We start from the raw sequence: 16182 nt of genomic DNA on the forward strand, positions 1-16182 counted from the left end.
TCAAGCACATTGTCATGCTGTCATGAATTAAGCAGGTTTGGTAAGTGAAGGAATTGCTACCTCCACCTTCCCTCCGTCTTGACTGCTTGCTATTTGAACTCTGCCCCCCATGAATGCAGTACCTGTATAATGAAAAACAGATAGAAACAAAAGCAACCAAAAGAGGACATGTGGTCAATGAATGAATATCACATAAAATGTAAGAAGCTGGTCTATCTTTAGCATAACATCTATCTGTAGCTTCCTTTCCAACTAACTCAGGAGTGAACAGACATCACCATTAAAATTAGTGACAAGAATACTTTGATTAGCAGGCCATCTCATCACCTTCCACCTGATAACATATACAGTAATACAAAAGATGAGACCAAACTGACAGTCTGATCCCTAGAGAAACCAAGACTGAATCCTGGCCTCCAAATAAAGCTTCAAATTAAATGCTAAACATTACTACCACTAGCTTACACCATAATACATTGTAAACAACCAGAAAAAGGTTTGGTGCCATGGTGGACAAAATAAGTTAGAGTGTGACTTCCCTGTTTCTAATGACCACAGCCTTCAGAAGCTGGATTTTTCACAAATCTGAATAAACCAGCACCTCTATTAGGGAGGTGCGGTCAGGGGAGGCAGGTGAGGGTCATCATGAAAAGTAAAAAAACTAAGAATGATAACATAAAATAAAATTGTCCACTGGTCTGTGCTATAAATTTGTTTTCTGTATGATTCCAATAATTTTAATAATTTGTATAGTCAAAATCAATGAATTTGCGCATTTCCTGTTCAAATACATTAAAGAAATGTGAGGTGCGGCAACGACGAGCCTCACCTCCCCTCAGACTGCGTTCTCCCTTACTCACGGGGTTGATGCCTGCAATTGACGCGTGCCTGTTGCTGTCACTCTGTATGTCGCCAATATAATGTTTGCAGACATGTTTATTATACACCCTGACTTTCCACAGTCTGGCTAACATCTTTAATGAATGTGTGTGACATATTTAGTCTTACTGATCGGACAGAAAACCGCAGTGAAAAGGCTCAAGGTGAGTGAGGCAGACAGCACCGTGCTGCTCCGAAGGGGGCGCATGTAAGCTCAACTGCTGCTGTTCTTCTACGCAGAGGCTCCAATAAGTTAGTGATATCAGAAAGTCAAGTGCACTGCAGCGGTCTGTTTATTTTTATTTTCTGTTCCGACTGACTCCCAAAAATGAAGATTAAGATAAAGATTATTAACTAAAGGAAAATAAGAAAGGACTTTTACAAGAACGTGATGGAGATTTTCGTGGAGAAGGACAGGCGAATTGACTTCAATTACAAATAAAGGCAAAACCATAAACGGTTTTCAATTTTATATAAAAATAGGATCAGACTAAGAAAAAACTATCCAATATTTAAAACTAAATTTTGACCTTAAAAAAATACTCTTTTGTTTTTCTTGTTATCCTTTTGTTGAACGGTCTATATTAAAACTGATTAAAGCATCAGAATTAAAAGCTTTTAAAAACAACTAAATATTTCAATCAAAGTCAAAATTGAAATCCGTTTTTTTTTGTACACCACTCTATACTTTCATTTGTATTGATGAGTGTGAATTGTGGAATTGCAACAGCAAATTTAGAACACATGGAGGGTGCAGAGCAAATGTGCTCCCTCCGCTCTCTCTCGCTGCTATAAATGAAATGTTCTTCCTTAGCTGCTGGGCACTAACAAGGAGTTCTCTCTCCAGAAATCTTTTTCTTTTCATGTTATAACTGGACCATCTGGGAACTGTCTGCTAGAACTGAATGAAGACTGCATGGTCCTCCTCAGGTTGTCTGATTCTTTGTATTTGTTATATTTGCTAGCAGTGAAAGTTTAAATCAATGTCTCTGGCTATTTGCTACTAGTGAGCTGAAAAGTTAAGATTGATCATTCCTGATGTCTCTAAATTGTCCTTGTTTAAGCAAATGTGGATAGATAGATAGATAGATAGATAGATAGATAGATAGATAGATAGATAGATAGATAGATAGATAGATAGATAGATAGATAGATAGATAGATAGATAGATAGATAGATAGATAGATAGATAGATAGATAGTTTATTAATCCCAGGGGGAAATTCACATGACTGCATCCAAGTTTTGTTTCAGCCTCGTGTCTGATTGTGTCCTCCACAACTTGGTAATTTAGTAAAAAATGATTTTTTTCATTTGATATTTCCATTCCTTGCCTAACTGTGTTCCGTTAAGTACTCAAGGGGACAACTTTGAGCAGCCCTCTGTTTGTGGTAAACCTGGTTGAAGTAAGGGGGTGAAAGTAAAGAAAGTCCCCGTCAGCAAGTAGCACACCTTAATGGTTCCTAGGGTTGAATAAGAGGGGTGCAAAATGGACAATGAGACGGGCAGGAAATAACAGAGAAGAAACTGTCACTCATACGCACCTGAGGCTTGCCTTCCCGGCTCATCAGAGGTGAGCACTACCACTCCGGGACACAAGGTGGTTCTGTCATTGATGGGATTATCTCTTCTTTCACCCACAGCCCAGAAAAAACACCCAATGAGGACAACTGATCCCGCTCCTTCCAGCCCAGCCACTACCTATAAACCTGAGACGTCTCATTCTGAAGAGAGCAGACTGAAGGAAGGAGCTCCTACATGAAAATCGTCAAAGCTATGAACCACCCTCAGCCTTACCTGGCTGTTTTGTTTTCTTGTAATTATTTGTGCCATCGAGTGCCTGTTTATTTTTAACACTCTGCATTTATTTAAAGGGGTGACCTGGTTGATGCCCCAATACTTTTTTGTGGACATTGTGTTCCCTTGATTGATGACAAGATTAGCTGATTTTGACATTTCTGTCTGTCACCCATTTTAGAGGCACATTAATAGATGAGTTAGTACGTTTTGTGTTAGGTGCATCTGATAACAATCTGATAAAATAACCCCTTGACTTTGAATACAATGGAACTTTATTTTGTATCATACCTACAGCTTTGTTGTTGATTTTTAATCTACATTGAACAGTTGAATCTTCTAATGGCAAAGTCAGTTTTCCATTATCACAGTAAAACATTGTTAATAATTTGCCTACGACTGTATAACCAATATAGCATTTTGTAAAAATTAAGATCAACAAATCAATCATTATTTTAAAGTAAGCTGTTAACAGCATGCATTATCAGAGTATAGCAGGCACTTTGTAGATGTGCATCACTTCAGTTTAAAATACAATACCAGTGTTCACAGAAGTGGATAGATAGATAGATAGATAGATAGATAGATAGATAGATAGATAGATAGATAGATAGATAGACCACACCATTATTAAAAGCTTGCGTATTACTAATGAAATTTCTTACCTGTTAGGTCTGCACAAAGACAGATTAGCAGAAGAAGCGAAATTCCATTCATTTCTTCAAACCTGCTTGAGTATTCTCAAGTTAATAAACTGATAAAAAGTGCTTCACAAATAACATTATGTGGGGAGCTGAATCAGGCTCAAGCTTAAAAAAATTTTAAAAACTGCCAAAAGCTCTTCTGCTTTTTATAGTATGCTAAATATACTCAAACATTTGGGTAAAGCAGGTGGGATGATCTTAGCACGAACTACCACATAACTATAACAGAGGAAATGATTTACATTCTGTAGTGCATGTTTTATTAAATGATTATTTTAAATATTTAATTAAAATTATATTTAATTATAGTTTATTTTAAGGGGAAAAACTTTAATAAAGGTTATACAAAAGCCCATACAGTTTATACAATTTGATGACAGCTCAACTAATAATTAAGAAATATGAAATGCCCTAAAAACAAGCATTAATATTACTGAGGTTGAACATTTGTCATATTTCTGTGTGGGCTTTTCTCCGGGACCTCTAGTGATTCTGAACTAGTCATATGAGTGAGTGTTCATTAAAGTGTGTGTGTGTGTGTACCCTGTAATGGACTAGTGCCCCATTCAGTGTTGGTTCTTTCTTTGTGCCCAGTGCTGTTTAGATTGTCACCAATGCCCTGCACTGTGACCTGAATAAGGACATGAGATAATGGAAGGTTGCACGGTGTGATGAAGGCTAGCATGGGGCCACAGTGGTTGGCAGCAGGGGTTGGCACTGCAGCCTCACAGTTTCCATGAACAGCCTGGTGACCCGAGCTACTGTCTGTGTGATAAGACTTAGGTGGCCTGGTGCCTTTAAACTGTCCTCGTTTAAGTGAGTGAGGGTGAGTGTATCCAGGTTTTGTTTGTTCCAGCCTTGTGATTCTGCTCTCCACAACTTGGTAATTTATTAAAAAAATCTTTTATTTTATTTGATATTTCTACAAAAACAGAATATAATATTATTAAGGTCTCCACACTTAGAAGATAAATAAGTAGCTTTTTTTCTCATATCCTCAAGATGTGCATATTAAGTTCATTGATGATTCGCCTTGTCTGACTGTGTTTCTGAGGGGGCCTTTGAAAGTCTGGCACCCCATCCAGGCTTGGTACTTGTATCTCCAGATAAGATTAAGTGGGTCTGCAAATGTTATATTAAAAAAAATAAAAGTTTATTTTTGCTTTTAATCATTCATTCAATATTTCCTTTAACTCTGCTTTTTCTATTTTAAGGTTGCAGGAAGAATTCTGTCCCAACCTGCAATTATGTGCATTTAAATTATACAATGGATTACTGACGTACCGTGACGTTTGTCATTTTATGTCACCTTTATCTAAAGATACTGTTTAATTGAAGATGAAATCTTAATATAGCCATATGAAGAACACGTTGCATGTGGTCCACTTAATTTCTTAAACACACACACACACACACACACACACACACACACACACACACACACACACACATATATATATATATATATATATATATATATATATATGTATATATATATATATACATACACTGTCACAAAAATAGCCAAGAGACATTGGGAAGGTTTGGGGCAGCCACCCGTATAATATTTCCCAGCTGCAAAATCTGTCAAAAGACAAAGACACATTCATACAACTTAGTCCAAAACAGAACTGAGTATCTTCTTTAAGATGGAGGCTTTTAAACCCTCACGGGGGAAGTGATGTCATCAGGACCGGAACCAGAAGTGACGTCATTGGCTACCCCAAAACAGGGTGGTATTTCCTGAGAATGGTCTGCAAAGAATTAAGTGATAGATTTAGCGCACTTCGCCACCCCCTGGTCCGGCGTGGAACTGCATTTATTCAGGCCCTTTGGTTGTCCCCTAAACACGCATGTGTGACAACATGTATATTTACATACTGTATATATATACATATATATGTATATATATTTTTTCTTGCTATAATGTATATATCAAGAAATATATCTTATTGTATCTTTAGTTTGGACACCCTCAACTCATGCACGTCAGGAAAATATATCCTTTCACCAACCATGAAACACATAAATTTGATTTGTTAAACATTACCATTATTTAGCACCTCAAACAAAGTTTACAAAGTCATTTTTTTATTGTTGACTATTATAAATCTGATTATCCTTGGTATTGACCAAATATTGAAATGGAACTTGTATCAGGGTGGCATGCATATTTTCTAATGATGACATTGTATTCAAATAAATAGGTGTGTAAAATGAATGGTAAATTATTATAATAAGAAAACATAATTTATGGAAAAGCACTGGTGTGGCGGCACGGTGGCGCAGTGGGTAGCGCTGCTGCCTCGCAGTTGGGAGATCTGGGGACCTGGGTTCGCTTCCCGGGTCCTCCCTGCGTGGAGTTTGCATGTTCTCCCCGTGTCTGCGTGGGTTTCCTCCGGGCGCTCCGTTTTCCTCCCACAGTCCAAAGACATGCAGGTTAGGTGGATTGGCGATTCTAAATTGGCCCTAGTGTGTGCTTGGTGTGTGGGTGTGTTTGTGTGTGTCCTGCGGTGGGTTGGCACCCTGCCCAGGATTGTTTCCTGCCTTGTGCCCTGTGTTGGCTGGGATTGGCTCCAGCAGACCCCCGTGACCCTGTGTTCGGATTCAGCGGGTTGGAAAATGGATGGATGGATGGCACTGGTGTTCCACAAAGTCAGCGTATTTCAGGGTACTTATGCTGTTTGTAACGTTTAGAATAATAATTTTCCAACTATAATAATACACTGATAATAACAATGTTTTATTTATTGTGTGCCTTTCCATGCTTTAAATACTTTAAAAGTACAGAGACAACTATTCATATATATTTGTTACAGCAGAAAGGACTTGCTCGTGGTCACACAATTGAGTTTAAAGTCTATGGCTCTACTCATGAAGCTAAAGGCACTTGCACTTGTCTTGACGTAACTTTCCAGCTCTTACGCCATCCCGAGCACAGACCTGCTCATCGGGTTCACACTGAACCAGTTACTTTTATCGTCTTTTCCGAGTCCTTACGGCGCACTTCTCAACGACAACTTGCAGCCAGTGACGCGGAGCCGTAGCCATGGTAACGGCTGCCCTGGACTCAACTGAGGCGGACATCGCGTGTCACCTCCGACAGACTCGCTGTCTCTGGTAGGCTGCTGGGATACGGGTTTTTAGATTCTGCTTCTCTGCACTCTTTGGTCATCTGCTTATTGTTGTTTTGTCAGACATTTTTCCGAATGTTGGTTACCTAGCAGGGCTCAGCCGACCGGCTCCATTTTCGAGCGGAGTAATGCTTGAATCAATCAACGTTACCGGTAGGTACGGCACCATACTGCACGCGGGATTTGCCTGGTCCAATTGCCGAAGGCAGCTGCGATCATAAAGTGTGTCTGTCGCATTGCGGTTGTTTTCCTCCTGTGGATTGCTTCTTAGGCTTTAGCTATTGATCATCACGAAAAGCCCAATCATTTGGTGCTGTAGGGGTTAATCGATATTTTACAGGAAAAAATCCTAAAGAGACGCGGCTGTTGGGAGACGAGCTACTCCTTCGTTAGCCTTACAGCAATGTCTGTGTCGTCTTTACCAAGTCCAGTAACAGATTATAGGTTTTGCCCAAACATAGGTGATTTTTATCCGGCTCACTTTTAGTAACATAGAATGGGATGATTTAAAAAAAACGCATTTTGTATTTTTGCTGTTGTTAATTATATTGTTTGTATTCATAATTAATTTAATTTTATCCACACTGTTGATCAGCGAGCACTTCGGTAGCAGTCTCCATTTATATTTACAGTACTTCAATAGGGTACTAACAGGATGAACATTTATAAGAGAAATTAATATGGTAATGTGATGACTTCAACAGTGATGTTAGTATACAGTATATTCACAACTGTACAGTAAAGGCCTATGTCAAACTACTCAAGAAAGAGACAAAAACGAAAAAGAGCAATCATTTTAAATTGTGTCATTGTATGATTAAAACCAAACTTGAATGAGAACCTGTCACTTCCACACCCATCTCATCCCAGGTGCACTCTGTTAATGTAGATTTTGTTTCAGTGGTCTTTATGTGGAACACCCATTCACCTCTATTTTCTGAACCTGCTCCCTACATTAAAGGGTCCTCATGAGGATTGATTGCAATCCTGGACAGCATGGCATTTCTGTAAGAAGTCACACTCATGCACACTCACACACGCACACATCTACTGAGCTGTTGATCAGAAAGTTCAGAAGGCTGCTGGGATATACTCGACGCCAAATCTAGTGAGATTATACTGTTAAAAATAAAGATGCCAAGTAGTGCATTAGGGTGATGCCATAGGGGAACCATTATTCAGTTCCCAAACGAACCATCCAAATTAAAGGTTCCAGACAGAACCTTTATTTATTTAGATGAGTGACAGATTTCATAAATAACCCTAAATAGATTATAACAGATTTGTGAAATGCCAACAAGTTCCTGGATTTAAAAGGACTCTTGCTGCTTACAGTAACACAGGCTAATTTTATTGTTTTCTTGACCTCTTGTATCCCACTAGGTATCTGAATTAGACTAACAATAAAGATTTCTGTTTTGTTCACATATTAGGAACCATCCATCCATTATCCAACCCAACTACAGGGTCACGGAGGTCTGCTAGAGCCAATCCCAGCCAGCACAGGGCGCAAGGCAGGAAACAAACCCTGGGCAGGGCGCCAGCCCACCGCAGGGCACAAACCCACACACCAAGCACACACTAGAGACAATTTAGAATCGCCAATCCACCTAACCTGCATGTCTTTGGACTGTGGGAGGAAACCGGAGTAACCGGAGGAAACCCACGCAGACACGGGGAGAACATGCAAACTCCACGCAGGGAGGAACCGGGAAGCGAACCTGGGTCTCCTAACTGCGAGGCAGCAGCCCTACCCACTGTGCCACTGTGCCACCCCATATTAGGAACAATTTGAAAAACCAAAGAAGCAATTTCATATGCAAAGAACCATTCCCAGAATGAAATGGTCACAACCCTGTAAAGTGCTATTTTAGAACCATTAAAAGTGTAGATTAAGGAGTGCACTTTTGGCCTCCACTAAGAATGGTGTAATGGTATGTCTTTGTCAGGATTGAGTTAAATACTCTGTATTAACATTTATTTACTTTCTGTAACACATTCATCCATCCATTCATTGTCCAACCCACTATATCCTAACTACAGGGGTCACGAGGGTCTGCTGGAGCCAATCCCAGCCAACACAGGGCGCAAGGCAGGAAACAAACCCCGGGCAGGTCGCCAGCCCACCACAGGGTGCTCACACAAACACATACACAAACACACACCAGGGACAATTTAAGATCGCCAATCCACCTAACCTGCATGTCTTTGGACTGTGGGAGGAAACCGGAGCGCCCGGAGGAAACCCACGCAGACACGGGGAGAACATGCAAACTCCATGCAGGGAGGACCCAGGAAGCGAACACAGGTCACCTTACTGTGAGGTAGCAGCGTTGCCCACTGCGCCACCGTGCCGCCCTGCAACACATTCATAATTTTTCTAAAACTGTATTTATAGTTGGGTGGCACGGTGGCGCAGTGGGTAGCGCTGCTGCCTCGCAGTTGGGAGACCTGGGGACCTGGGTTTGCTTCCCAGGTCCTCCCTGCGTGGAGTTTGCATGTTCTCCCCATGTCTGTGTGGGTTTCCTCCGGGTGCTCCGGTTTCCTCCCACAGTCCAAAGACATGCAGGTTAGGTGGATTGGCGATTCTAAATTGGCCCTAGTGTGTGCTTGGTGTGTGGGTGTGTTTGTGTGTGTCCTGCGGTGGGTTGGCACCCTGCCCGGGATTGGTTCCTGCCTTGTGCCCTGTGTTGGCTGGGATTGGCTCCAGCAGACCCCCGTGACCCTTTGTTCGGATTCAGCGGGTTGGATAATGGATGGATGGATGTTTATATAGGAGGGTGACAATGAGTTAAAATCCAATGGATGTTTTTCAAATGTTGATGAGCAATAACTAAAAGGTATCACTGAAAACCGCAGGAAACAAAAAAAGAAAAAAAAAAAGAAAAACAAAGTATGAGGAAAGTTCAAAGAAAGAAAAAAAATGGCAGTGTTTCTGTTTGGGGATCATTGTGCACCACTGAGCTGCGGCCACAGAACTAACTGCTCTGTGGATGATTCATTCTGGCATTTCAAGGTCTTTTGTGCACTTCGTTGTAATGAAAGTACCTGCTGAATGTACTTCATGGTAACAAGATTTCTATAGACTTGTGTCATATGGGGAAACTGTCGGGACCATAAAAATACTTCATTGTAATGAAAATTTCGTTGTAAAGATATTCATTGTAATGGAATTTTACCTGTATTAATCTAGGGGGTTAAGTTCACATCAGGGCCATGTCATTGTCTTTGTATAATATGCATATTCAACTCACATCTACAGAAACACAAAAGTGCTAAGTATTGGGTCTGCATGAGTGAGGGTGGATTCATGTAAATGGTGGTTCTACAATGAACTGCTGTCCTTCTGGGTTCAGTTCCTGGTTGACAGAATGAGCTCTGTTGTGAACCTGAATTAGACACATAGGTGCAAAATATCAATGAATGTTCTTAATGTTTTAGACAAATATTTCTACGGTGAGAGAGAGAGAGATCCATCCATCTGTTCCTTCCTCCATTTACTGAAGCCAAGTAATTCATTTTTAGGGCTGTAGGGAGCTAAAGCTAATCTCAACAGTGATGGGTGCAAGACAGGCGCTAACCCTGGTGTGGGTGCCAGTCCATCATAGTGTACACTAAATGCAAACTCATGCCCACCCAATGCAGAGGAATACAAACAGTCAATCACGTTTTCTTTTTGCATCTAAGTACTAGGCACACTACCTCATGCACATCAATTCACTTCTTGGGTATTATTTCACATCTGATTAACAAAGAAACATTTGGTTTTACTAATTTTTAATGAGTAGATAGGAGCAGATACAATTTAGTTGATATTTATCTTATTTTAAGGAGCATCTGCTAAATATACCATTTGCAATTGTTAAAAAAGCATAAACCTTTAAATTACACAGGTTCATTAATTGTGAAAATTGTGCACCATTAAATCATTGTATTAATAGTATGAATTATTGGACGTAAATAGAGTTTTCATGTGATTGCTTATTTTATTTGAAGATAATTATTGGATGTTTATCTCCATTCCTTTTCAGAAAGGCTTCACTGGCCTGAGTTTGAGCTCTCCAAGAAGTACCTTCTCAGCCCTACAGATAACCCAGTTAATGCCAGCCAGATTGATTTATATAGCCTTTGCTCCACTGTCCTAAAAGACATTTTCACGACCAGCACCAACAGCTACAATGTACTTCTTCAGACAAAAGAAGAAAAAAAAATGCCAAAACTTTCTTCAGCTAATCACAAAAAGGTTAGAAAATCTGCAAGACAGTCACCAACAGGACACAGCCGGGAACATCGCAAGGCAAATCACTCAGTGCCATTGCCAGCCAATAAACTGCAAAATTCAAGCAGGTCACCTGAAGTCTTTTTAGGAAGCCCATTCTCCAGTAATGGTGCATTCATCCGCCCTATAGCGGTTACCGGAAACCAAATAGGACTGTCCCCTAGACCTAAGGGAAAAAGCAAACGACATTACTTCTCCAGCCTGCAGAAGACAAAGTCATCCCAGCTTCCAAAAGTTATTGGCAAGGAGTGTGGGATCTCTACCAAGAGGCCCTGTATACTGACTGCCATCAAGCCTTCAAATGTGGAAAAAGAAAAGGCCAAGTTCTTCAAGTCAGAATTCACCTACAATCCTCAGTTTGAATATGATAATCCAGCATCTCCATACGTGTTGGAAAAATATAGCAGTGCATCGGATAAATTCTTAATGCAAGTGAGTTTGGAGTGTTTTTTTGGCCATTTATTATTATTCATATCACAAGCTGTTTTTTTTATATTCTTATTCATGTTGTTTTACATGACAAAAAGCAAAGTTCAGTTCTTGTAGCTAAATAATCCTCCTCCATAGTTTTTATCTTCTTAGTAAGATGTCATTACCTATGTCTAATATGCTTCTCTGGTTGGATGATTATTATTATTGTGGTGGTTGTTGGTCTTCCTTGATGAAAAGTTAAACACTACAAATACACAATCTTGTTATTTCAAAGAGCAAGAATATTCCTATATGGGCACTCGGCTACAAACTCTTCAAGGGTCAAAGGGATGGCTCTTGAAGACAGCATGCATTATGCTGTCTATCTTATGGGCACATTTACAATTTGGGATCAGATCTCCTTGTCATGTTTCAGCCAGCATTTTCCCCCTGGCTGGTGTTCACTGTTTTGTATAATTTTCTATTATATTTGTATTAATGTTTCTTTTGTACCTTTTACTGTGTGTGTGTTGAGAAAGGGGTGGGGTGTTGGTTATAACCCTTATTTTGTGGATGGGTTCCCAAGGAGTGGGGCCACCTGCCAATCACCATCAGGAATGGCCCTTCACCCTATTTAAGGAAGTGTCTCCATAGTTCCTTGTTGTTCATTGAATGCGCTAGGAAATGGAGAGTTTTGGTGAGTTTCTGGGCCATTGCTATTTCTTGTGTTTTCTGGATCTTTGACCCTGTGCTTTGTTTCTCTACATTGTCTTTGGATTTCAGTTTGGGACTGTGATTATTGATTTTTTTGAACCCTTGCTCTATTTTTGACCTCACCTCTGGATTTCAGAGTAGGACTGTGTTTATTGTTATTTCTTGAACCTCTGCTCTGTTTTTGACTATGACTTTTAGATTCTATTTTGGGACTTGTTTGCTGTGTCTGCCTTTCCTTGTGTTTTTCAGAGCTTTGGTGTTTGGAACAGCTTTTTTGTGAAAATAAACCTCTTATTTTTATCAAGATTCATCTCGGCCATTTTTGTTTTGACTGTGTTTTTCCCTTCTAGTGGGCAACCTTGGAATTGTTTCAGGTACCTGTGCTTTCGGGACTCCCAGATCACAACAGTCCAGGCCTAATTTTCTCTCTCTATGTTGTTCTGATTCTCATTCTAACACTTTATGCAAATTTATTTAGTTTCTCTGGATGTTATTTAATTTTATTGTTATGTCAGTTATGTCATTAATATTCCATTTTAGTACAACCTTTCTCAGTGGATACCACCATTCTGTTATTAAAAGGCCTTGGTCATGTTGATAATGATAGTTACCCAGTTGCTCTCTGGCATTGATACATGTGACATCATCACATGAGTGCTACTTAAAAAGACAGAATAGCAGAAAGCATTGTAGGTTTAAGATAAAATCAAAATCTCTTGCTTTAATTGTTTTAGATTGGGCAAATGAATTATTCTGGTTTGGGCAAGTTAATGGTTTGCTTGAGTTTAACAGTTCTTAAAATATGTTTTACTGTTGATTTTTGGACTTTGCTTTGGTTTTGATGATCATTTGTCTTGGACTTTGCCTGTGTTTTTTGACTCCTGCCAGTCCTAAGAGCATGATTTAGCCTGCTCCCAATGATGACTTCATCTCCTGGACAATTCTCTCTGTATTTCCCTTAGTGGACACTAAGCTCTTTCATAGATGTTCATACTACTTTCTAAGTAGTGGGTTAGGTGTTTCTAGTGTTTGTTGGGTTGTCTAACGTCTGGGCCCCCTTAGAAGGGAATCACACAAATCTGTCAGGCCCCAACTTTGTCATATTTCTCTTCCAGGGCATCTAGCATGAAGGCAGTACTACCCTTTAGTAGACACAGTGTTAACAGTCCGGCATATGCAGGGCCTCCACCCCCTCGGCAGTGTCTCTGTCTCAGTCTCTGTCTCGGTTTTGAAGGTTTTCTGTGTGATATGCAGCCACCCTGAGTCTACCTTGCCCCTGGTAACCTCCTGCTAGTCCAGCACAATATGTTTCAGGTATTTATATAGTTAATTGTTATAGTCAAATAATACTTCATAATAAAAACACCAGATATACTTTCCTTTGGGGGAGTCTAGGCAGTAACTATACCTAGTCAAAACACCATGCAAAGTAACTACAATGATTAAGCTACATTAGTAACACATGTTACAAACTTGTGCAAAAGAACTAGGTAAGAGGAATCTTCACTGAATACAAATAAAATTATTAGCTTTAATGCTGAAAGTCATACACAATAAATCAATCCCTATTATTTTAACTGCTCTTGTCATTAAATTTCATTGTTTATTCCAAAATTTCAATTATTGTTTACAAAAATGTGACTGAACATGGATAGCATGATTATATATGTGGTGGCAAGCATTCATTTCTCCAAAAGATTTTTAGACAGGTAACCATAATTTCATCTTCTTTATTCATGCCAGTCATCAATATAGCCAAAGTAGAGCTGAATTAAACATCTGATATTGTTCGGCCCAGTTTCTGTTACAAATTCAAAGCAAGATCATTTTCAACAGTACTTAATATACATTTGGCTTTTCTTATTATTATTGCTACTGATATTATTTAATATCATTTTCAACTCTGACTTACATAATGTTTTTGCTTTATCAGGCACAACCCATAACTAAACACTTTGCCATGTCTAACTTTAAACACTCTCTGGCAGGGTAATTATGCCTCCTCAAAGTAAGCACACTAGTGCCAAAAGATTTAATCTGCCTGAATTCTGGGAAAATCTCCCTCTTCTTATTTTCTCAGTAGTTATTCAGAGCTATTATTCAAATATACGGGATACACAAATAATCTATCTCAATATTACATGTCTTTACAAATGTATGGCAGAGGAACAATTTATTGTAGACACTAGGGGGCTCCGCCCCCTGCTCGCTTCGCTCGCCAACCCCTGGTGTTAAATTACAAAGAGCGTGATGTATGAATGAGATATAGCATAGTGTGAAGGTGTAGATGACGCATATAGGAAGCAAATAAAGTTGTCCATGTCCAAAAACGGGCTCAGAGAGGTAGATGCCAACCTTGTCCATGGTTTGTCCTTGTGATTTGTTGATGGTCATGGCAAAGGCAGGTTTAATGGGGAACTGTCTCCGTTTAAGTGTAAAAGGTAATTCCAGGTCAGAACTTGTAAGGTCGATTGTAGGAATTAGAACAGTATTGTTAGCATGTGATCCTGTAAGAAGTTTTGCTTCAATAACATTGTGTGTCATGGTGTTGACGACTAAACGTGTACCATTGCATAAACCCTGTTTAGTAGACATGTTATAGTTTAATGCATAGCTCACATGGTGGGTTATGATGGTTAATTATCTTATATTAACTCTTTGAGGGCTGAATATTTTTTCCAAAAAACAGTTTTCTGAAAAGCAATGGCTTCACACAGAAATCAAAATAAAACATCTGTTGCTGCATGCTGTGGCTGACAGTTTGACAAGAATGTGTGACAGGCTTGCTGCCAGGCTGTCTTTGCGTGGCAGGGGCAGCAGCAGCGGTCACGGTCACAATGCATTGCAATCTGGTTTTTACCACTTGTTTATAAGTAGCAGTCCTCCCAGCTGAACATTGCTGTAGGTGTGTCAGCTACATGAACCTGTTCAGCACCACGATTGGGGACCAATCACCATTTGTTTGCGATCACATATACCAAAATCGGAGTCCGACAAGTCATAGTCCAATTCAGAGAGAACAAGCAAAACGTCGTCCAGAGAGTATTTTGCTTTACTCATTCGCTTTGATCTCTCACCAGATGTCAGTGCCATTTTTGCCATTGTTTGCACCTTGCTACTCATGCAAGGGCAGGAACTCTTGGTCAAAGCCAATTAGGCTAACTTTCCTTCTAGCAACGAGAGTCCAACTAAAACATAATGGTTGGTTTTGTCACAGTTTATAGTCGATTTCCCCTTGGGATTAATAAAGTTATCTATCTATCTATCTATCTATCTATCTATCTATCTATCTATCTATCTATCTATCTATCTATCTATCTATCTATCTATTCGATTAGCATTGTCAACTCCTCCTTTTGACAAGAGTTGACATCAGCCCTGAAAGAGTTAAGTGTGCCAGGCTTTACTATGCTCTGGGTTTGATGGTAGTGTGGGAGATGACAGCTGCTGTAGAGGCATATTGTTTAGAGTCCAGTGTAGTATCCACTATGATACACCACCAACAACTGATGCTGCCCTTTGTGTCTATGTGGTACCTGGGAAGGCCAACGATTGTTCACATTGGCAGTACTATTTCAGTCTCTCAAGGGATTCTCCAGTTTGTTTATTAATTAGGTAATTATATAAATTAAATGGTAATTGGATGGTTCCATATGTCTGGTCCTGTTTATTGCTCTTGAACAACATGAAATGCTGGGATGCTTATTTTAGCACTTGAAAGATCTGCAGGTTGGGTGGATCGGTGATGCTAAATTGGCCCTAGTGTATGTATGTAGGTACAGCTGGCACCCTGTTGAATGATTGTTCCTGCTTTGAACCCTGTGCTTGCTGGGATAGACTCCAGCTGCCCTTTGACCCTGCTCAGGTTAAAATGGGTTTGGAAGATGGATGGATGAGCGGATGGATATATTGTTTGCAGTTTGTCATTCAGCATAATTACCTCTGGTCTTAAAACACATGTGCTCAATCTGTGACTTGAGCCCTGCTCCAGAAATAGTAAACCTTGTTGTTTCTTCTACCAGGGTTTGTATTTCTTAGAAAAATCAGCTGTCATAGGTTTACAGTAGCTTGTTGGTCAGCTCGGTGTCTCAGTGGAGTCTGGTTTTGCCTCACAGTCGAAACATCCAGGTTTTGAATCCTATGCCCAGTTATTGTCTGGGTGGACTTTGCATATTTTACACGTTTGTATGTTTTTCCCTGGTTAATTCTGTTGTACTCCCATATGACCAAAAATGTTCTGGTTAGGTTAACTGGTGTTTTTAAAC

At 39.8% G+C, this 16182-nt stretch overlaps 1 protein-coding gene across 1 annotated transcript in view; it reads left to right on the forward strand.

Annotated features, from left to right (window-relative positions):
• The first annotated feature begins 6505 nt into the window (after positions 1–6505).
• The window catches only part of matcap2 (microtubule associated tyrosine carboxypeptidase 2), a 30343-nt gene continuing 20666 nt past the window's right edge, over positions 6506–16182 (forward strand). The window contains exons 1-2 of the mRNA XM_028818140.2: positions 6506–6666; positions 10545–11224. Coding sequence (XP_028673973.1) covers positions 6642–6666; positions 10545–11224 — 705 coding nt within the window. The 5' untranslated portion in view covers positions 6506–6641. The remainder of the gene's footprint in view (positions 6667–10544; positions 11225–16182) is intronic.

Source organism: Erpetoichthys calabaricus, chromosome 13 (genome assembly GCF_900747795.2).
Source record: "Erpetoichthys calabaricus chromosome 13, fErpCal1.3, whole genome shotgun sequence".
Classification (NCBI taxonomy): domain Eukaryota; kingdom Metazoa; phylum Chordata; class Cladistia; order Polypteriformes; family Polypteridae; genus Erpetoichthys; species Erpetoichthys calabaricus.